This window comes from Lycium barbarum, chromosome 7 (genome assembly GCF_019175385.1).
Source record: "Lycium barbarum isolate Lr01 chromosome 7, ASM1917538v2, whole genome shotgun sequence".
Taxonomy (NCBI): Eukaryota; Viridiplantae; Streptophyta; class Magnoliopsida; order Solanales; family Solanaceae; genus Lycium; species Lycium barbarum.
Genome location: NC_083343.1, coordinates 3,786,426 through 3,810,112, shown reverse-complemented (window position 1 = coordinate 3,810,112; position 23,687 = coordinate 3,786,426). Strand labels below are relative to the sequence as shown.

Below are 23,687 nucleotides of genomic sequence, written 5' to 3'. Positions count from 1 at the left end.
AAAATGTGTCTAAGAGCTCAGCTTAGGTATTGCCTATTTGATCCAAAGAAACTTTCAGTTGATATTCCGCTCCTCTATACATTTGTATTGATTTTATCATGGCTTTTTCACTATCGTTAGTTTCATTTTCATATTGCTTTGAACTGCTTATGCTTATCTAACCTTTTCTCGTCATGTTTTCTCTTGAGCCGTCCGAGGTAGGGGTAAGGTCTGCGTACACTTTATCCTCCCCAGACCCCACATTGTGGGATTTTACTAGGTATGTTGTTGTTGTTGTATACATTTGTATTGATTATATTTCATCAACAAACTACTTGAATGCGGGGTAGAACAGAGAAAGAAATAACAGACTATGTTCTTGCAGTGTCCAAAGAATAGGCCTAAATTGCTGTCTTGATGTAAGGGTAAAATCAGCGAATAATGATATTTATTGATTTTGCTCAAACAATCTGAAATTGTGTAAAATATGCAAACAAGAAGTTTTCACGACTAAAGAAGAGATTACACTCTTCCCTAAACTACATTTGTACTCAAAACAGTATTTTACATGTAAAAGAGTCCTTTCGCTCAGCTATTCTCACGAGACATACCGTCTCACCTACTTGAAATAAACAGCAAATAATGGCATGGATAAACTTGAACCTTTGACATTGCACGTCGGATAAGTGGATCCAGCTATCCTGTTGCCCTTGTTCTTATGAGAAGTGGATTTAAACACAAGGTAAACACAGACTGGCTTCATTGACCGCCGTAACGATCCTAAAGGGCTGAGTTAACATAATTGGCAGGTAAAAGTCCTTTTACCAATAATCCCCACATGAACACTCTCCGTTTTTGAAATGATGAAACCTGTTGGCATCCCTTACAACAATAACCCTGTCTGTAACCTTGGATACAAACTTGGTGAAATTATGGCAATCCACACAAACCCTTAGGTTCTTGATGATTTTGATTTCAGTTCTAGGTTCAGAAGTTAAAAGTCCAAAAGCAATAGCTAACTTCTCACTATGAACTTTGACCATTAATTCCTTCTCCTCTTCCTCAACATCATGCAATGCTGTGCTGGTTTCCGAGTGAAATCCAGCCTCCCTCATCTTTTCCATCAGCTCCTCTAGCTTTGCATAAATAGCCGTTGCTTGAGGATGTGACTGGTCGCTGGACGTAAAAACATGCTGGTAGCCATTAACCTCAATTAAAGTGCACCCAGGGGTCTTTGCTAGATTCTTGTTTCTAAGAACTTTCCTAACTGAAGCAGCTTGAAAATAATTCCGGTCTGCTGAATAGATGTTTGAAAGTAAAACATAGTATCCGACACTTTTTCCCATGTCTATTGCGAATAACTTATCCGAAGCCAAGCGAGCCAAGTCAACATTTTTGTGGACCATGCAAGCACCGAGTAATGCACCCCACTCGGCTGGACCTGGTTCAAGAGGCATCGAATAAATAAATTCCAAAGCTTTTCCTAGTTTTCCAGCTCGGCCCAAAAGGTCCACCATGCAGGCATAATGTTCCGATAATGGGTCAGTGCCATGATCATGAACCATAGAATGGAATATTTTCTCACCTTCTTCTACTAAACCAGCATGACTACAAGCATACAAGACACAAAGGAAAGTTACCCCACTTGGGGAAACTCCAGAATCAAGCATTCGATCAAACAGCACCAATGCCTCTAGACCACGCCCATGGAGGCCATAAGCTGAAATCATAGCATTCCAAGTAACCACATTTTTCTCCGTGATGCTGTCAAATACTTGCCGTGCCTCCTCAATATTCCCACACTTTGCATACATGTCAACTAAAGCAGTTAACACATAAATGTTGGACTCAAATTTCTCATTCTTTATTAAATCATGGACCCATTTTCCCATACTTAACGTTCCAAGTTGAGCACATGCAGAAAGTATACTCGTGACTGTGATAGGATTAGGATGGATATCTAACTTCTGCATTTCCCGAAAAAGAGATATAGCCATTTCCGTTAAACCATTTTGGGCATAACCTGATATCATGGCATTCCACGAAGCTAAGGTTTTCCCTGGAGACTCATCAAACAACCTCCGCGCAAATTCCATTTCATTGAGTCGGCTATAAACTGTAGTCAAAGCAGTAGAAACCGAAGGATTTGAGACCATCCCAGATTTAACACAAAAACCATGGATACAACATGTAAGGTTCAAATGACCAAAAGGACAAGAAACAGGAATTAAACCAACAATGGTACTAGAATTAACTTTCTCTCCCTGAACAAGCAACTCTCTAAATAACCTCACTGAAGATTCATTCTCATTATTAAAACAAAAACCAGCAATCATTGCATTACATGAAATCAAATCAGGTTCTCTTAGTATCCCAAACAACAATTTAGCAGTGGAAACATCGCCACATTTTGAATACGACGAAATCAAACCAGTAAGAACATACTCATGGCTATCATACCCCATTTTAACAGCCAAACAATGTATCAACATTCCATTCCTCAAATCTTGCAACTCAGCAACACTTGTAAGCACCACAGCCAACGTCGTCGAATCAAACTTTGCCCCCCTCGCGACCATATCGCGAAAAACACCTACACTCTCTTCAAAACAACAATTCCTCACCAATCCAGACACCATAGTATTCCACAAAACACTATCTCTTTCAGTAATTTCATCGAACACCTTATGCGCATAACCAATTCTTGAAAAATTCATGTACATATCAACCAATGCTGATCCAACAAACACATCTTTACTAAATCCACTAACTAACACATGCCCATGTATCAAAATCCCAACTTTTTCATAACCATTTGAAAAAAAACCCGAAAAACCCGAAACAAGAAAAACAAAAGTGAAATTATCAGGTTTAAGTGTTGTATTCTTGATAAGTTGTAAATAAAGTGATAAAGATTCAAAAAGCAAATTGTTTTTTGAATACCCTCTAATTAATACATTATAAAGAAAAAGATCAGGTGGATTAGTTTTATTAAAGTTAAAGAATACATTTTTGGCTTTGTTAATGGCTTCAAAGTCAAAAAATTTGTGTGTTAGTTTTGTGATTGTTATGAGATCAGTGCTTAAGTTATTACGGATTAAATGGGCATGTGTTTGATTTAGATGTGAGAGTGTTGTGGATTGGTTGATTAAGTTTATGAAGAAGTTTCTGTCTTTTTGAACTGTGGATGCTATGGTTCTGTAAATCATTTGAAAATTTTGCTTTGAAGTTGGGTGGTTGTGTTGACTATAAATAGGTTTGGAGGGAATGTGAATATTTGGAAGTAAATTTCTGTTGATGTTGTCCCCAAAATTAAATGTCTTTTTTTTTTAATTTTTTTTTAATCTGTCCAAAAAGAGTGTCTCTTTCTATATTTAGTAAGTTACAATTCAAACATAGTACATGACAAGTTTATAACCACAAGATTCAAATGACATTTTTGTACATTACACACATCTTTAATTTAGGATAACAAGATTCAAAAGTCTAGCTCTCTTTATTTCTTAAACGACGTACCTAGTCAAACTAAGACACTAAAAAAAAGCCCTTGGAGTTAAGTGGTCTTGAAGTTAATTTGATCTATCGGCAATAACAACAACATACAATATCATAGCGAGTGTAATCCCATGAGTGGATGTGAATATTTAGAAGTAAATTTCTGTTAATGTTGCCCCAAAATGGATGCTTATCTAATTTGTTTTTGGGTTTTTAGGGTCATTTGGTTGGTGAGATAAGGATAATAGTCCCGAGATAATATTTAAAAGTGAATTTCTATAAGTGTTGCCCCAAAAGGATGCTTATCTAATTTGTTTTTGGGTTTTTAGGGTCGTTTGGTTGGTGGGATAAGGATAATAGTCTCGAGATAAAATGTGGGATTATTTTATTTCGCGTTTGGTTTTAGGTATCAGTTAGTACCGTGATTATTCTAGCCCACCATTTATACTAAAATAGTGAGATTACTATCCCATAGAGAATGTGGGATAAAATAATCTCATGTGATATGCTTGTTTATCCCATTCCACGTACCAAATGACCCATTAAAGTCTACTTTAGGGTGATTTATAAGAAAAGCCTTGGGAGGTGGGTGTTTTTGAACGTTTGATTCAGTTTGTACCGTGGCCAAAACTTCAAAGTCAACAAAGTTTGCCTTTTAACCTCAAAGGTTGTTCATAGGGTAAGCGAGGATCAAAAGTTTAAGACTACTCATTTCCAAGGTCTTGGTTCGTGTTTTTTATTTTCCGCATAACTAAGTATGTATTGGTAGTAAGGGAATCTATCTATTATTTCATGCAAGGTAGAAGGTGGAATAACTGATGCATGAATAATTAAACCCTGCATAACTACGCCAGGCATAACTAATCCATGCATTATAAAGAAGAGATCAGGTGGGTTGGTGTTATTACAGTAAAAGAATACATTTTTGGCTTTATTAATGGCTTTAAAGTCAAAAAAATTGTGTGTCAGTTTTGTGATTGTGATGAGATCAGTGCTTAAGTTATTGCGGATTAAATGGGCATGTGTTTGATTGAGATGTGAGAGTGTTGTGGACTGGTTGATTAAGGTTATGAACCAGTTTCTGTCTTTTTGAACTGTGGATGCTATGGTTCAGTAAATCATTTGAACTTTGAAGTTAGAGTGGTGTTGACTATAAATTGGATTGTGGGAACGTGAATATTTAGAAGTAAATTTCTGATAATGTTGCCCCAAAAAGGATGCTTATCTAATTTGTTTTTGAGTTTTCGGGGTCGTTTGGTTGGTGGGATAAGGATAATAATCCCGAGATAAAATGTGGGATTATTTTATTTTGTGTTTGGTTTTAGGTATTAGTTAGTACCGTGATTATTCTAGCCCGCCATTTGTACTAAAATATTGGGATTACTATTCTGTATAAAATGTGGAATAAAATAATCTCATGAGATATCCTTGTTTATCCCGTCCCGCATACCAGATGACCCCTTAAAGTCTACTTTTAGGGTTGATTTACGAGAAAAGCCTTGGAGGTGGGTGGTTTTGAACTTTTGATTCAGTTTGTACCGTAGGCAAAACTTCAAAGTCAACAAAGTTTGCCTTTTAACCTTGAAGGACGTTTGTTCATGGGGTAAGCGAAAATCAAAAGTTCAAGACTACTCATTTCCAAGGTCTTGGTTCGTGTTTTTCTTTTCCACATAACTAAGTATGTATTGATAGTAAGGGAATCTATCTATTATTTCATGCGAGGTAGAAAGTGGAATAACTGATACATGAATAACTAAATCCTGCATAACTACGCCAGGCATAACTAATCCATGCATTATAGAGAAAAGATCATGTGGGTTGGTGTTATTACAGTAAAAGAATACATTTTTGGCTTTATTAATGGCTTAAAGTCAAAAAAATTGTGTGTTAGCTTTGCGATTGTGATGAGATCAGTGCTTAAGTTATTGCGGATTAAATGGGCATGTGTTTAATTGAGATGTGAGAGTGTTGTGGACTGGTTGATTAGTTATGAAGAAGTTTCTGTCTCTTTGAGTGTGGATGCTATAGTTCTGTAAATCATTTGAGAATTTTGCTTTGAAGTTAGAGTGGTGGTGTTGACTATAAATAGGTTTGGTGGGAATGTGAATGTTTAGAAGTAATTTTCTGTTAATGTTGTCTAAAAGGATGCTTATCTATTTGTTTTTAGTTTTTTAAAGTCTACTTTTAGGGGTACAACAACAACATACCCAATGTATTCTCACAAGTGAGGTCTTGGGGAGGTTAGAGCATATGCAGACTTTACCCTACCTTGGGTGGTAGAGAGGTTGTTTCCGATAGACTCTCGGCTCAAGTTAAAGCAATATCAAAGTAGGTCAAAAAGGAAAAAGGAACATTAGCTACAACAAAACAGTACGTTAAGCGAAGAACAAGAGATAATAGATAGTAGTAGGTGGTCTTGAAGTTTGCCTCATTGGCACTTCAAAATGTTACAAAAGTTTTCTTTTGAACCTCGAAAGTTTGTTCATGGGGCAAACGGGGATCAAAAGTTTAAGACTATCCGTTTCCATGGCCATCGAGTGTAATTTCCTGTACTTTTAAGTATCGTTTGGTTGTTGGTTAGAGAGGAGTAATTCAAATATTAAAACTAGCATAATTTAGTACGTTGTTTTGTTACAAAAAATAGGAAAAATAATCACCACATAGTATCTAACATAAGTTATACAATATTTGGTTGGTTTTTTCTCCTTCCAAATAAAATATAATGATTGGTCGTGTTTTTCTTTTTCGCATAACTAATGCATCTATAAGTAGAGAGATAATCTATGTATTATTTTATGCAAGATAGAAGGTGGAATAACTAAACCTTAAATAACTACGGCCTGCAGAACTAATCCATGCATTATTAAAACATGCATTGTAAGAGAAAAAGATCAGGTGGGTTAGTCATATTACAGGTAAAGAATACATTTTTGGCTTTATTAAAGGCTTTGAAGTCAAAAAAAATTGTGTGAGAGTTTTGTGATTGTGATGAGATCAGTGGTTAGGTTATTGCGGATTAAATGGGCATGAGTTTGATTGAGATGTGGGAGTGTTGTGGATTGGTTGATTAAGTTTCTGTCTCTTTGAGCTGTGGATGCTATGCTTCTGTAAATCATTTGGGAATTTGCTTTGAAGTTAGAGTGGTGGTGTTGACCATAAATAGCTTTGGCGGGAATGTGAATATTTAGAAGTTAATTGCTGTTTAATGTTGTCTAATAAAGTTCTTGAGTCGAGGGTCTATCTGAAACAACCTCTTTACCTCTCACGGTATGGATAAAGTCTGCGTACGCTCTATCTCCCCAAAACCCACTTTGTGGAAATATAATAGGTATGTTGTTATTGTTGTCGTCGTCTTATAAAGGATGCTGGTTTATTTATTTTTGGGGTTTCAAAGACTACTTTGTTGATTTTAGATGGCTTTTAGGGGGTCATTTGGTAATAGGAGGTGGATATCTCAGGATTAAGTTTGAGATTAAATTGATACAATATCCACTCCGAGTCCAATGAGCAACTAATCAAATTGCTTGAGAGGAAAAGTATTGTTGCAAAAGAAAAAATTGTGGAAGTTAAATTTGCTCGTGTACTATTTGAAATTGAGCAACTTCGTCCTCCTTTAGACTTTTGAAGTTAATTGTTGATAAATGTTTTTTGGCTGAATGTTGATAAATGTTGTCCCCAAAAGGATGTTAATTTACTTATTTTTGGGCTTTTAGAACTACTTTGGTTTTAAAGGGCTTTTAGTGTTTAGCCTTTGCATTGGAGGAGTTACTCTTTTTAGGATGTTGATAAATGTTGTCCTCAGAACTTGATCTTGAATTCTAGATTCGTTAATAATGCGATGAAAGCATATTTACAACTACTACATGTTCTTATTGTGATAGAGAAAAACTTTGGAACTTAAATTTACTAATCTATTATTTGAAGTTGAACAACTTCGTCCTCCGTTAAACTTTTGGTCGTCTAATCTTATTCCACCCTTGGAAAAGTCTTATTTTGCCATTGAGTCCTGCTAGAGCTCTAATCGAATGATAATTTTAAACTATAATCAAAAGTTCCTTTAATAACAAATGAGTTCATTTGGATTCTTTTTCTTGAAAAGGTTGGACATATGAGTTCATCATTTTACGTTACAGTTCCTTTAATAACAAAGACAAATGCGAGATGATTTGCTAAGAACACAGATATGATGAACCAAAAGCCTAATAAATGGCAAATTTGAGAACCTTTTCCCAAAAATTTAAAGCAAAATATGCATAGAGCTGTTAACGATTCCATGAATGAACAGGATTAGACTCGAATCATATTATTGCAAATTCTTCTCGTTTATTAAGTGAACGAATAGAGTTCGAGCTTGTTACTACTGAGTGATAATAGAAAAAATGATTGTCAAATCTGTTTGTGTTTATTCAAACGAATAAATAGAAAATTTGAAGTTACTTAAAAAAACTTTAAGAACAAGCTCAAAGATGATCTTCGTGACGTTTGCATCTTCTCTACAACTAACGTTAGAACTTTTTTTCTTCCTTTGCATTTCTTTTTTTTCATTGATGATACAAGGAGAAGTTACATTAGGATAGGACAACAGCTTTTTGCAAGATATGTGGAGAAGAAAAAGAGAAAAAAAAAAAAAAGAATGAAACAATTCAACACTTCCCATAATAAATTAGAAGAAAAAAATGAAAAGGAAAAACCTATTACTATACACACTAGCTAAAGGCCATTTGGTAAAACTATCTAATTTCCAAGTATCAGCTGCTTATCACTTCTCCAAGCTTGTTTCAACTGTATAAGATGAGAACTAATGCTATATTCTTCTACCTGCATTATTGTCAAGTAATCACAATAAATAACCGTTTTATCGAACATGGAACTTCAAAAATCAAACATAAACAGTATTCCAACCATCGTGTATGGTATTTGGAACGAACAGATATGGGAAATGAGTTGGCCCAGGCTCTGAACAGAGATGAGAAGCTCTCCTTACATGAACTATATGTATATCAAACACGGAGATAACCTCCTAAGGCGTTTTATGCTAGACATGCTGGGAATGATGCTTGGTTCTCATGGCCCTAAGTTGGGCCAACCCTTTGGGCCAACTGCAGCCTCCGAAACTCGGGAATGATGGGCTCGCCCCTCCACCCTCCTCCACTTAAATACTGGATTTAGTTCGCTTGGGGCAGGGCTCGAACTTGTGACCTATGACACAAGTCCTTGAACCTTTGCCAGTTGATGAATGCATATTCATACTGATCTTAGTAAAGAATGAATCTGAACTAAAGCAACATGTGATCTCAGTCCAAATGACAAAACTAGAAGATCACTATGTGGATACGGAGAACTATGGCGAGGCATAAAATGGAGAAGGGCATAAGACAGGGAGGAAAGTGAAGGCTAAGAGTAACCACAGAGATTCTATAATGAAGGCAATAATTTTAGGGGCCGGAATTTTTTGTCTCACCTGCATAGCTGCTGTTGAAGCCAACAAGGCTTCACATTCATCCAGCATTGCTCGCTCTTGAGCTGCCACGTCAGCAAGTTCAGAAACCAGGCAGTTCATCCCTTCCATCTGCAAATTGCAGAGCGCAAAATTAGGGAACAGTACGGGCAAAATTATACAGAAGTTCCTATCAAATCAAGATATCAAGTTGAGCCTTTAGATTGTTTGACATTCAAGCAATTGGCCAGGTTCAATAGATGTTTTAATACATTTCAAATATACAAGTAAATAATCCACTCGTGCTCTTGAAAGTCAAATTTTTTCATGTTCCGACTACAACAAAGTAATTAGATAGCCAAAAAATGTATCATAATTTGTGATTCAACAATTACTGGCAGGCCTCATGACTTCTGTTTGTGCTCAAGTAGTGTCAACTCCTTAGTACTTCAATTTAGCTATCTTACACAAGAAATACTATCTAGTTATCAGTTGGACTTTGGATATTAAGAGCTTCCACTTTCCACCTGTGCATAAGGCCCAAAGGAAATCCAGAAGCCTAAGTGTAACAATCTTAAGCCTAATTCTCAGAGTATTACGGTATTCGTCTAGAGTTTACTTTCCTGTATGCAACATATCTTGAATAGCAAGTGGGTTTTTTGAGAATCTTTTGGAAGGGATTCTTTTGCATCTTTTCCGAGATACATCAATTTTATCCCTTCAAACCAATGTAATATTTGAAAATCGACACTGCAGAAGGGGCCCAGGGAAAGGACTGAAGAGAGAATGAGAGATGGAAAGCAATAAAACGTACAAAATGGTTCTTTCCCGATGCTAAACATACTGACAATTAAAACTATTTTAATGAATGTTTATCCAATAAAATCTTGCTAGATGATTCAGAGAACAGGCCAAGGAAAGTATATAATAACAAGTCTAACAGGGTTTCTTTTTCCATGTATGCTACAGTTTCCATAAGTGCAACTTTGATGATACGACAAGATAAAGCACAATGTTTTACTCTTTCCAGTTAACCTAAAAGCATAATTGCCAATGTGAAATGTATCAGTAGTTTTTTGTTAACCGTCCAACTCAATAAAATGGACCAAATAAGAAACAAAGACTACAAGCAAATATAAGGATGAGGTAACTATCCTGACTACACAACTTTTGAGTTGTGATACTCTCAGTTTTGTGACTACAGAACTCTTCAGAATTTAGATACCGGCTCTGTTACAGAAGACTGTGCTAGTGACTTTTCTCTATCTCTCTCCCTGATCAGCTCTCTCACTCTCTCTTATCCACATCCATCAAACAAACAATTGAGGATTGTACAAAGCCTGAAAGTAAAAGACAAGCCCCATTTGGTTTGGTTTTGCTATTGCCTTTTATGTTAATTAAAAACTAGATTGAAAAGGAAAGTAATTTAATGGGGAGAACTCAAAAAAAAAAAAAAGATACTCTGTCCCAAATTAATACTATAAGAACTCACCCTAGATAAAATAAAACGCATGGAGGATCCCATTGCCTGCATTACATCAACAGCTGAGCTAACAGCTTCTTTTACACCTTCAATATCACCCTATAAAAGAGCCAACTAGAATAAGCCTCCATATGTTAAGAAACTGATCTCGAAACACTAAGTATCAAGTTGCATACCTTTGCTCGTCCAGTTATTGGAAGACGAAGAGTGCATGCTTGTAGGTCTTGTATAACATGGGATAATGAACTGGTATGATCCCCTTCAATTGAAGCCCACTCATCCAGGTAGGTGTGCTGAGCAAATTTAAACAAAATCAGTTTAATTAATAAAGCCACAGCTAAAATAAAGATCTAAATAGAAATGTTGTCTACTGAACTAATGAATGTTGCTTTTAACAATCAGTTATGCTACTAAACCTCTCACTCCCCTCTCCTTCAACCCCTCCCTGGAGATAAATGCTATACTTACATACAATTTATTTGAACCCTGAGTTTCAAACTATATTCAGATACAGAGAAGTCAAATCAGCATAAGGAAAAGAAATTACAAGAAGTGTGGAAGAGTTAAAAGTAGGGCCTGACTACAAATTGGTTCTGTAGGAAAAAATTAAGCTCAAAATTCAAATTGCTTTCACCATTATGAATAGAAAATATCTAATTCACACATTCATATCAACCTCAAGTGTTTTGGGTGTTTGTTGGTTCCAGACAGCGAAAGATTTCAAATATGAGGGGAAAGTCCTGCTCTCCATCACTGCAAACTTTAACCTCAAGCCATACTTGCCCATACTAAATCCCTTAAACAGACAAGAGAAGCGGTCTAAACTCAAATCTTCATCTTAAACTGGATCAACCTATGATTAGGCAGTTCTAGAAACATACAATCCACAGATTTTTCAAGAAAACCCAAGAAACTTAAAGATTAAAACAACGGGGATGAAATTCAATTCATCTGTTATAAAGATGCATTACCTGTTCATTTAGAACTGCAAATAGCTTCAACTTCAGCTTCAGCTGTTGGAGCGCAACTCTCTTTTTAATAACAGAAGCCCATAGGTTTGAGGTATTTCTCCAGACATTGTACAATGTTTTCTGCATAGGGGGGAAATTAAACTGTTAGCACCAAATTGGTTATATGATGAGAAAGATATAAACAAAGCTCTCAGAGAGCATCAAGCCACAAATATATCAGTCCCATGATCCCAACCCCACAAAACATAATCAAATAAGACTTAACGTAGAGAGTAAGAAAGCTGACATCTAGCATGACAATGAATGTCAATTCCTCTACACTATTATACAAGAAAGTGTTTTAACCTGCTACTTATGATCAAAAGTTCATTAAATATTTCCCCTTATATATTACAATTCCAATAAATGTCCATACTAGAATCCTTTAATTAATTTTCCTATCATGCCATAGTTTCCAGGAACCAGATGAACAGTCCAGGAATGAAATCAAGATAATCCAATTTAGCAAAAGAAAATTCCATGAGGTAGGAAACAAATATTTATTGATTATAAAGTAGTTAATGAAATAAGTCATTCTGATATCACAAGAGATATAACCCAACCTCAGCTTTAACTTTCTGCGCGTGCAATGCTGCATCTGACCTGGCATTAGCATACCTCCATTGGAGATGTCTATTATACAATAGCCTCAACTGATGAACATCTTCTATGTGGTTAGCTGCCTTCTTTCCCTTTTTGATATCTGCAATAAAGCTGAGGACAGAAGTAGCAGTTTTGGGTTGTTGTCTAGATGGACTAGATGGTCTTATCCGAGAAGGACTTGGCCCTCTAGATGGTGTACTTGGGACTGATTTTACTCGAGATGGACTGACTCCTCTAGATGCAGAGGATGATAAAAAAGATGCTTTGTTTGGTGAAGGAAACCGTGATCCAGGAGCCGATACAGTGTGAGCTCTAGCTACTGGATTCCCCGATACTGTTCTATCCAATGAAGTCGAAGATGTGGACTTCTGCATTGAAAGTGAATTATCATCTACTGATCGACCACGAACTTTTACTCCATCATCAGATGATTCTAGTGACAGCAAGTCGCTGGAAGATTTTTGCAATGGTTTGCTATAACCATCCAATGACAATCTCCTCAAGGAAGGCGCGATTTTGCTCTTCTTATCACTCAGATCAATACTTCTGTTCATAGAACCAGAAGGTACCACCTTCATATTCACTCTACTTGGCCATCGATGCTGATCAACTAATCGAGCATTTAAACTATCAACAGGTCTAGAATTCTCTCCTTGATCAACTGAATTCTTTCCCTTCAATGGACTCCTCCTCCTCTCAGGCGTCGCCTTTCGAGAACCAGGATGTGTTTCACCTTGTTTCTGTACTACATTTGATGATGGCCTTAACGTACGATCACATAAAGCATGAGGAGCAGGTTTTTCTCTCTTGCCAACAGGTAAAGAAAACGTATCCGATTGAAAAGAAACACTTAGACTCCTCATTGTTGATGGCCACAAAGATTCAGGCAACCTGTTGCCTGCTAACTTTCTAGACAACAATTCTTCCACAGATGTATCATGTACAGGTGTTGATGGTGATCGACTGGTAGGTGATGAGGGTGTTGTGGGACGTTTCCTTTCAGCCGATATCGCTCTCTTAGGTAACGACAATGTCGATGTAGTAGTAGTAGTTCCAATTCTTGTGACATTTGGAGAAGAACAACGTCTACTAGGACCTGAGGAAGTTGATGGAGTAGGTGACCTGTATCTGGAACTAACTTCTCTAGTTCTTGATCTACGTGTGTTGTTTCCATTGTTCTTCTCAGGTTGAATCAATGGAGTACCTCTTTTTGTCTCCACTGTTGAAGAATGTTTCTTTAATGCTATCTCTGATTCATACACATCCATCCAATTTATCCAAACTCACCAAGATTAAACTGCATTGATATCCATCCCTTTAATTTAAGCCATTCTTGAGAACCTCTCAAGAACCTAACTTTAATCTTTAATTAATTACACCAAATGTCTATAAAGTAAGATCCTTTTCTCTGCTGTAAATCTGCCACAAAAAATTTGAAAGTTAAAAGTAAGATACTTGAGATAAAATAAAAGAAGGAATAAAACATTTGAAAAAGTAAAAGGATGATCAAAAGAATACATCTTTACAGGCACTCAGATCTGAAGAAGAATCAATATTTAGAATCCCAACCAACAAAATGCAAATTGTTGTTATATATTCACAAAAGATGAATCCCCAAAACCAGGTAAGATCAGGTAAATTCCTAGAAAGAACTCAATTAATGGAGAAACCCCTATGCTAATATAATCAAACCAGTATTTTTTATCAAGACAAGAATGTACATTTGGCAGGCAAAGAAAAAAAAAATCAAGAATTGTATCCTTTGCTAAAGAAAGAGAAAGAGGTTATATTAACCACCTCTTCCCTCGAAATGGGGAAGTACAGTGGGAGATGGGGGTGGGTGTGGGATAAGAAATAGGACTAGAAATGATGCACAAGACAAAAAAAAGCTTCTCCCACTTTTATTTATTTTTTTATATTTTTTTTTTTTAAGACCCCTTTGGTCATACTTTTTTCAAAAAAATATTTTCACTTATTTGAAAATTAGCGTTTGATCCTGAAAATTGTATTTGGAATTTGGAAAATATCGAAATTCCTTTTTTCACTCTTTTCAATTTCAGAACATTCAAACAAATAAATATTTTTACAAAAGCTATAACCAAACACAACTCCATCTTAAACTTAACTTTAGAATTCCAAATAAAGTGAAAATATTTGATTTCTATGGCCAAACGACTACTTAGTTTCCCACTAAATATCTAATACTCCCTCCGTTTCAATTTATGTGATATAATCTGATTGATCACGGAGTTTAAGAAATAAAGAAAGACTTTTGAATTTTGTGGTCTAAAATAAGCCAAAGATATTTTTGTAATTATAGATCATCTCGTTAAGCGTAAAAGATAAAGTTTAAAGTTAAATTGTTGTCAAATAACAAAATGTATCATTCTTTTTGGTACAAACTAAAAAGGAGAGTGTATCACATAAATTGGAACAGAGGTAGTATTACATATTTTGAGGCTCGACTAATTTAAATTCGTGCCAAAAGCCCCACTTTCATCCACAAAACTTGAACTCGAAACATCTGAGTAAAGATCATTGAATATTTACCTCCACCACAACCTATGATGATTTTTCTCTCTTTTTACTTCACATTCCTAATTTTGCTTTTTACTTCTTTTTGACCCTTCTGTTTCCGTGGTCCCAACAACCCTTTAATCCCCTTTCACGGGAGTGCCATGGTCTGCCAAGCTGGATATATAACACCAGATAGTCACAGCTCGTCTGTCATGTTCCTTCTTTCCCACATCCAACTCCTTTTCATGAAAAGGAATTCAACTACACTCAAACTTACACTAAGGTAACTATAAACATGTAATCACAACTGTAATTTCACAAGTGAGTTCGGGTAGTTTAATTTTACAAGTGAAGTTTGGAAAAGGTAGTGTAAAGTGCTCTCTCTGTTCCATAATAAGTGTTATCTTAGCCAAAAAAATCATCCCATAATAAGTGTCGCCTTAGAAAATCAAGACATAAATTGACTAGTTTTTTTAACTCTACTCTTAGACAAAAACTGACAAGTTAAATAAATAATTGGAAAAGCCACATAGTAAGTTAGTATTGTTGAATTTCTAATGTTAAAAGGATTACTACTTGTGCATGCTCTAATCAAGTGAAAAAAAGTAATTTATTTTTATTATATAGGGGTAATTTAGTAAACTTCACATTGCATTATTGGTTTCTTAATATGCATGTTTTTGGCTAAGGTGACACTTATTATAGGATGGAGGGAGTAATACAATATGATTTTTTTCACCCACGATCCGTCTATTCAGTACTCATATTGAGACCTAACTAAATCTGAATTCGCACCGGAAAGTCCTAAATTGAGCGTAAAGCGCTTCTTAACAAAAGCGACTCCAGAGCTCAAATTCGAAACCTCTAATTAAACATAAAAGAGTATTATTGGTCAATTGCTCCACCATGACCTTGTTAATTAACCAAATTCTCATCATTTTGATAAACTAGGTGCATCATTAGAAACAAATAAATAAATAAATCAAGAGGGATTTTTTTTTAATCAACAAGCAAATAAGGCTTCAATAATTTTTTCCAAGATTAACTTCATACTGCATTTCGGTGCTTAAAAAAATAATTAGGAGAATGATTTAATATTATGTAATTTTTGTTTGTTCTCAAATAATTAGGCAAGTTAAATGATAGATAAATATTGAGGGTTATGGGGGCGGAAATGGAGGACCACGTGCAAGTAAGATCATTGTCTATCCCCATGAACTCACAGTTATCATAAATGCACTTAAAAAATCTATACACACACTCTTTTTTTTTTTTTTTTTTCAATCCGGTGTCGGATATCGGCATTAGAGTCCGACTATATTTGAATTCGCGCCGCCCTATTCCAAAAAAATGCTCCCTACCAAAAAAATTTTATACCCAAAGTTTAAACCCAAAATTTCTGATTAAGGAAGGAGAAGGGCATCCGCTGAATCACATCTTTTAATGGTTAATATAGGCTCTTCTTTTTTTGCACTAACAAGGCTTACATTGATAAAAGGAAGAAATCCAAAAAAATAAATATTTTTTGTTTGACTATTTCCCTTGTTTAGTGGATTTTTTAGGAACAAAAACCAATGAAATAATGAGAACATATTGAAATCACAAGAAAAAATAGAATCTATTAATGTGCAGTGGCAGATTCTGTTCCTAATTCTGTGAACATATGCATTATTCATGTACAGTCTCCATAAAGAAGGTTCAGAAACTAGAAACAAATTAAGTACTGAATTTGACACAAACTCAGTAAATATTCAAATACAATAACAAAATAACATTCTTTTATTTATCATATATGAAAGTCTGCTACATTGGATTCCCAAAAAAGCATAAAATGATTTAAAAGCTCAAATGTGTTTTTACTCTCCATCCATTTTTTACTTGTTCGCTGTAATGAAAATAGATGTCCAATTTAGAAAATCATAAAATTTATCACTTAGTTCCTAACTTATTCTTATTATTAGTTACTTATAATTATTTCTCAATGTCTTTCTCAAAATATTGAATTTATTATATTCAAAGGGTGATATAGTAAACATATTATTTTATTAATTAATTCTTAAGGGGTGTGTCAAGAAAAAAGTAGACAAGTAAAAATGGACTGAGAGGGACTACAGTTTTTTGCACCAAAAAATTGAGGGAAAACCCTAGTAGCTAAACAGAGAAACAATTGAACTTAAATATAGAAAAAATAAAAATCAAATTTAAACAAAATTTTTCAATTTTCACTATGAAAATAAAAATATCAATAATATAGTAAAAATATGTCAAAAGAAGAATCCTCTTTTACAATATGCCATCTCAAAACATGAAATTCGAAAAAACACGTCAAATAAAGACAGAAAAACTTCAATATTCTGTAAAATGAACAATTAGTAGGCGTTTGAACATGCGATTTCATCTCATGAGATGAAATCATAAGATGAAATCAGCGTTTGGACATGCGATTTCATCTCTGATTTCATCTCATGAGATGAAATTTCAAATCATCCAAAAAGGCATGATTTGGGATTTAAAATCATGATTTCAAAAAATATAAATGTAAAATTTGACTCATACGTTTATATTTTGTAAAAAAAAAGACCAATAAGTTGGTAGATATATTTACCAATCATGTTTACCAATCATAAGTTGGTAAATATATTGTTTGTATCATGTGGGAGGATTATATTAAAGAGTAGATACATTACTATTCATGTTAAATTTTCCTTTTTATTGAACTAAAGTTTGATCAATTGATGTTGTATTTTTTAGAAAGACCTTCTAGTAGCATATTAATTTTATTATGAACTATGATTTACTCATTTGGTAAGATTATATAAGAATTAGGAAAATTTTAATGGTTTTCATAACTTGTGGGGTTTTTATGTTTATAAAAAAAAAAATCCAACTTAAGAAATTCAAATTGCATATCCAAACATGATTTCACCTCATGAGATGAAATCATGTCCAAACGGCTCCTTAAGAATGAAATTGAAGTTCTAGAAATAAAAACTTTATGACTATTTTTAGTAATCATGATAGATAATTTGAGTTTACATACGAATTCCAAATACATATTCCAAATTAGAGTGCTAGAAATCAAACTTTTAAGTCTTTAACCAGCAATTAATTAATCAAACAGAAGCCTCCACACTGATAATCAAAGTTGCCGGACGAAAACCGCTTGGTAATTTCCAAGCGAAGACAAGTTACTTAACCGTATGATATTATCAATCTCATACAAATTCCAAATACATATAACTATTTATTAAAAAAAAAAAAAAGGAATTAAAGACTGACAAATTCTATAGCTTTTAATGATGGATTAGCAAGAAATTATCAAAAATTCCATTAACTACGAGTGATTTGATGACAAATTAGCAACGAAATTCAGAGCTAACTTTAGTAGGCACGTGTATTCAATTCCAAATTCGAGAGCAAAAAATCAAACCTTAACAACTACAATAATAAGTTAATTACACCGAGCGTCCGCACTGATAATCAAACTCGCCGCTGGTAATTTTCTGGTGAAGACACGCAAATTAACCGTATGATATTATTATCAATCCCATACAAATTCAAAATATATATCACGTAAATACGGAGTTAAAAAAAAAACAGAAATTAATGACAGATAAATTCTGTAACAACAACATGCCCGGTATAATTTCACCAGGTGAGGTTTGAGGAGGACAGAGTGTACGCAGACCTTACCTTAACCTTTTGAGAGGTAGAAAAGCTATTTCCCATAGACCCCCGACTCAAAAATAGATGAAAAAGCATCAGGATTATGAAATTGAGATACAAATCACGTTAAGGCAGATATATAACACATAAATGTGTTGTATAAGGCCGTTGAGAATAGACCAAGACAGAGAGGGGTAGTTGGGGAGTAGAAGAAAAAGAAGACTAGGAAGGAAGAAGTATAGTTGTTATTTTGGCGCCACCTAACTTTGATTAGTAGAAAAAATAGGCAAAGAGAAGAGTCTCTTCTAAACTCAAATTACTAGTTAACGATGCGACGTCTCTGGTTTTCTTTTTCTTTCTTCCTGTTTTTAAAATAAAAGAAGAGAAAAAAAAATTTAAGGAAAAAAAAATACTAGTGTTGGGTGTATTAATTATGTTGGAATTAGTTATGTTGCATTATTTTTTATCTGACTGTTTGGTTTCTTGTATTAAATGAATATGATGGAGTATTAGAATAAGAATAATACTGGATATAAGGCTCGTTTGGTATGAGCTATAAGGGATAATTAATCCCAGATTAAATTTGGAATGAGTTTATCCCACATTTGATTGGGATAAAATCGCGAAATTAGTTATCTCAGAATTGTAGTGTTAATTTTAATCCATATTGAGGGTGCGATAACAATCCCGGGATAACTTGTTCCCCAACCAAACAAACACATATTGTATTTGAATAACAACAGTATTGGTACATAGGTTGAAAAACACTACCAGAGCTAATACATGTATTTTCCTTTTTAACACATTCTACCAAACGACCCCGTACTACATTACATATATACTAGGCCACTAGAAATTAATGTATCACATTTTCTTTTTTTAGTGAGTTCAGAAAGAATGACATCTATTTATATTTAATAATAACTTAATTTTAATATAACTATTTTATTCTAAATGAAATGATTTATAATCACACAAACATTTATGCTTATTTTAGATCACAAGTTTCAACAGTTTTCTTTTATTTCTTAAATTTCAAACACAGTTAAACACCATCACATTTTGGGACGGGTAAAGTGTCTTTTTTCTCATTTTTATAACAAAAACAGTACTAGTATTAGCGACTTTGCAACTAATTCTACTTACAAATTAAAGGTTTGTTTGATTTGGGAACAAGTTATGCAGTGATTAGTACTGCATAAATTAATAAGATAAAGATTAGTAACCCAATGATTATTTAACACAAAAATTAATTTTGTGTTAATTTGATATATTTCAATTCTTAATATTATGAGGGTTAGTTTTGTCGTACTTTTACATGTATTAATAATATCTGCATTTTTATTTTTTATTTTATCCCGTGCAACAACTATAGAGGTATCAAGCTACTAAGTCATACTATGAAAGTGTGGGAAAGGGTGGTGGAGATGAGGGTGAGGAAAGGCGTGTCTATTTCAGAGAATCAGTTCGGATTCATGTCGGGACGCTCAACTACAGAAGCCATCCATCTTGTGAGGAGACTGGTGGAGCAGTATAGGGAGAGGAAAAGGGACTTACACATGGTATTCATTGACCTAGAAAAGGCTTACGACAAAGTCCCAAGAGAAATCCTATGGAGATGCTTGGAGGCTAAAGGTGTACCTGTGGCGTACATTAGGGTGATCAAGGACATGTATGAGGTAGCCAAAACCAGGGTAAGGACAGTAGGAGGAGACTCAGAGCACTTTCCAGTTGTGATGGGGTTGCATCAAGGATCAGCTCTTAGTCCGTTCTTATTTGCCTTGGTGATGGATGGATTGACGCGGCAAATTCAAGGTGAGGTGCCATAGTGTATGCTTTTCGCGGATGACATAGTCCTGATCGATGAGACTCGTAGCGGAGTTAACGCTAAGCTGGAGGATTGGAGACAAACTCTGGAGTCTAAAGGGTTTAAGCTGAGTAGGACCAAGACAGAGTACTTAGAGTGTAAGTTTAGTGAAGCACCTCAGGAGGCCGGCTTGGAAGTGAGGCTTGGTACCCAAGTCATCCAGAAGAAAAATAGTTTCAAGTATCTTGGGTCTATTATGCAAGGCAGCGGGGAGATTGACGATGATGTCACACATCGTATTGGGGCAGGGTGGATGAAATGGAGGCTTGCTTCCGGAGTGCTATGTGACAAGAAGGTGCCACCACAACTTAAGGGAAAGTTCTACAAAGTGGTGGTTAGACCGACTATGTTGTATGGGGCGGAGTGTTGGCCAGTTAAGGTTTCTCATGTTCAAAAGATGAAAGTTGCTGAGATGAGAATGTTGAGATGGATGTGTGGCCACACCAGGAGTGACAGGATTAGGAATGAGGATATTCGGGACAAGGTGGGAGTGGCCTCGGTGGAAGACAAGATGCGAGAAGCGAGATTGAGATGGTTTGGGCATGTGAAGAGGAGAGACACGGATGCCCCAGTGCGGAGGTGTGAGAGGTTGGCCATGGATGGTTTCAGACGAGGTAGGGGTAGGCCAAAGAAGTATTGGGGAGAGGTAATTAGACACGACATGGCGCAGTTACAGCTTACCGAGGACATGACCTTAGATAGGAGGGTTTGGAGGACCCATATTAGGGTAGAAGGCTAGTAGATAATCTCATTACCCTGCCTTATTAATAGTCGCATTATCGTAGTATAATTTCTTGTGCTCTAATTTATGCTATTATGCTATTATCTGTTATTTCCTGTGCTTTGATTATTCTATGTTATCTGTGTCGCTTGCGTTACTTCATTTCCATATCGCTTTGAATCTCTTAGCCGTATCTGACCTCTTTTTATGTTTTTATTGAGTCGAGGGTCTCTCGGAAACAGCCATCCTACCTTGGTAGGAGTAAGGTCTGCGTACACTCTACCCTCCCCAGACCCCACGTTGTGGGATTTCACTGGGTTGTTGTTGTTGTTGTTGTTGTATTTTATCCCGTGTAAATTAATACTACATAAATTTTTTCATAATTTATGCATATATATTAATGAGGAAAGAATTAATATTAACTAATGATGATTTTTTATGTGGAGTTAAATTATGTTGATTTTTACGTGGGTATTAGCTCTTTTAAAACCCAACCAAACTCTAACCCCCTACAAATATTATTTCTATTTCATTTTTAAGCATCTGGAATTCCAAACCTATTTATTCGACTAATTTGTATTTGTGCCATAGATTCCCATTAAAAATATAGTGCTCTCCCCTGTGAAATTTGTGCTCTAACTCTATACACTGTAAAAGACTGTACGTATTAGGTGTTTATTTCAACTCAATAAATATATGACGCATGTCTTCATATGCATTAACATTAAATCATTGTTTTTTTATCTTAAATTTTTACTTAATCATAATAAATTTATATTTTTTGACATAAACACTAAATGCAAATAAATTTTTGCCCTCTTCACTCATAATTAAGCTTGAAGAATTGTTATAATCACATTACATTATTAAAGGGTACAGAATAAGGAGCTAGCAATTAGCATCCCTACATTGCCACACTCATTAGCGTGCATTAAATCGAATTAAAAGAATTCCAAAAGTAATCGAGTTGAGTTTGTCAACTAATTAAGACATAGACATATAGTTTCTTTAAATCCATTTATTTTATGCATAATTTATTCATAATAGTTTGTCTAGTTCTCCTTCATCCACTTTTTTTTTAAAAAATATAAGTTACTGTCAAAATCAATGAGCTATCAATGTCAATGAGAATTACACAACTCACTATACAATCATCTAAAATATTTAAGACCCGGCAATTAGAGGCGGATGAAGCACTATAACTTGGAGTTCAATTGAATTTCAAATTTTTGACGAGGGTAATAAATTTATGTGTAAAAATTTATTAAAATTATAATAAATAGTGGATATGAACCTATAACTTTAGAAATACAATGGTTTAGTGCTAAAGATTTAAGATGTTGAACCCTTAGAATTTAAATTCTAAACCCATCTGTGCACGCAATGTACTAATTAGTTTAGAGACTTATTATAGATAAAATAACCTATAAACTAACAATGAACATCATAGACATTGTACAAATTTCTCTACTAAACAATATATAAATTACATGAAACACTTTTATTCTTGTTGATCATTTGGAATAAATATGTCAACTTCTCTATAAGTCTGACATATTGAAATTTTATTATATTTTTACCGTTAATTTTATATTATTATATCAAAATTCTATATTAAAACTAAGTCGGGAAAGCAAGAAGAACTTTACTGACTAGAATATGTGTTGATGCTAAAAATTGGAAATAATACTTTTTGTTTCCTCAAACAAACCAACTTATTTTCTCGAAGTAAACAGAAGATAGAAAAAAAAAAAAAAACGTCACTCTCACTCAAGTCAAATATATATAACTTGATTTAATAATATCCTTATTTTATGTACATATTAAGAGTTGAACACTCAACTTTATGTCTTCATCAAAAATTATATTTTATCTTTCTGTTCTTTCCTATGTTATATAGTGGTAGATGTCACTTTAATGAAGGTCGATAGCTTAAGTAACTTTATGTCTTCATCAAAAATTATATTTTATCTTCCTGTTCTTTCCTATGTTATATAGTGGTAGATGTCAGTTTAATGAAGGTCGATAGCTTAACTATTCACTTTAATGAAGGTCGATAGCTTAACTATTCCACGTGTGTACGAAAGATAATTATGACGCTAATTACATTATTTTAATTTTCTTTCTCTGATATTTTATTTTTGTGAGGTTTATTTTTTTACTTCACGTTTTTATATGCTTTTCATTCTTTTTTCCTTTTTCTGTTTTTGGTGGGGAATTAAAACGGGACCAGGTACGTGGAAGATAAATTATGTTAGGCATGTGTTGATGAATTTACATCATTTTAACTTAATAAAAAATTAAATCAATAAAGGACCACTTGCTTTAATTCAAGTCCATGAAAAATGATACTCCCATAATGTATCATGATGAGTCAATATCACGGGGAGCTCAAGGTTTTTTATCTAAACTTAGAGCGCCCACACTTTTAACTTTTGTTTTGGCCAAAAGCATTTAGGTTACTGACAACTTTTTGAATTTAATTACAGATGCAACTCATGTTTGACTTGAAGGTAAATTATTACAAAAGTCGAGGTAATTTTGTAATAATAACGTGATTTAGGCAACCAATAAACACTTACATAAACTAGTCAAAGTGTAGCATCTTCTTTCTCAGAATAGCACAAAAGGAATCGTTTACACTTTCTCAAAATGAGCAAATTCTTTGTTTCGTGAAATCAGTCGGAGATCTTATTTGAGTGTTTATGTTTATGTAAATATATGAGCAATTTATATCGAGAAAATGACATAAATGGCCCCTTAATTATGAGAGTAGGTTTAAAATAGTCTCTTAACTATGCACTTAACGGTTTTGGTCCTTTAAGTTTGCCACAAGTTAACAAAAATGGTCCCTCAACTATGAGGGTTGGTTAAAAATAGTCCCTTAAGTATGCACTTAACAGTTTTGG

General features: G+C 34.5%; 2 protein-coding genes across 7 annotated transcripts; both read right to left on the bottom strand.

Annotated features, from left to right (window-relative positions):
- Window positions 1–405: 405 nt before the first annotated feature.
- On the bottom strand, window positions 406–3,486 carry LOC132602937 (pentatricopeptide repeat-containing protein At4g30700). The gene has a single exon (XM_060315761.1). The coding sequence runs from the start codon at window positions 3,186–3,188 to the stop codon at window positions 801–803; it is 2,388 nt and encodes a 795-aa protein (XP_060171744.1). The 5' UTR covers window positions 3,189–3,486; the 3' UTR covers window positions 406–800.
- Window positions 3,487–7,941: 4,455 nt separating this feature from the next.
- On the bottom strand, window positions 7,942–18,439 carry LOC132602936 (AUGMIN subunit 8). Of its 6 annotated transcripts, XM_060315759.1 has the most exons (8): window positions 18,218–18,439; window positions 17,955–18,027; window positions 11,968–13,426; window positions 11,366–11,485; window positions 10,571–10,687; window positions 10,404–10,493; window positions 8,936–9,043; window positions 7,942–8,292 (listed from the first exon to the last, which is right to left on the bottom strand). In XM_060315759.1, the coding sequence occupies exons 3-8, from the start codon at window positions 13,273–13,275 to the stop codon at window positions 8,209–8,211; spliced, it is 1,827 nt and encodes a 608-aa protein (XP_060171742.1). In that variant the 5' UTR covers window positions 13,276–13,426; window positions 17,955–18,027; window positions 18,218–18,439; the 3' UTR covers window positions 7,942–8,208. The 6 variants fall into 6 exon arrangements, 4 of the variants coding, with proteins under 4 accessions (XP_060171742.1, XP_060171741.1, XP_060171743.1 ...); XM_060315758.1 differs by lacking the exon at window positions 17,955–18,027; XM_060315760.1 differs by lacking the exons at window positions 17,955–18,027; window positions 18,218–18,439 and adding an exon at window positions 14,558–14,707.
- Between the last annotated feature and the right edge of the window lie 5,248 nt (window positions 18,440–23,687).

What these genes read in the sequence shown, in the direction of transcription:
- LOC132602937 (XM_060315761.1), bottom strand. Translation starts at nt 3,188, where the DNA reads ATGATTTACAGAACCATAGCATCCACAGTTCAAAAAGACAGAAACTTC.
- LOC132602936 (XM_060315759.1), bottom strand. Translation starts at nt 13,275, where the DNA reads ATGGATGTGTATGAATCAGAGATAGCATTAAAGAAACATTCTTCAACA. An exon ending in TTGCAGTTCTAAATGAACAG is followed by an intron (nt 10,688 to 11,365) that starts GTAATGCATCTT and finishes AAATTTGCTCAG; the next exon opens with CACACCTACCTGGATGAGTG. An exon ending in TGCGTTTTATTTTATCTAGG is followed by an intron (nt 9,044 to 10,403) that starts GTGAGTTCTTAT and finishes TGCAATTTGCAG; the next exon opens with ATGGAAGGGATGAACTGCCT.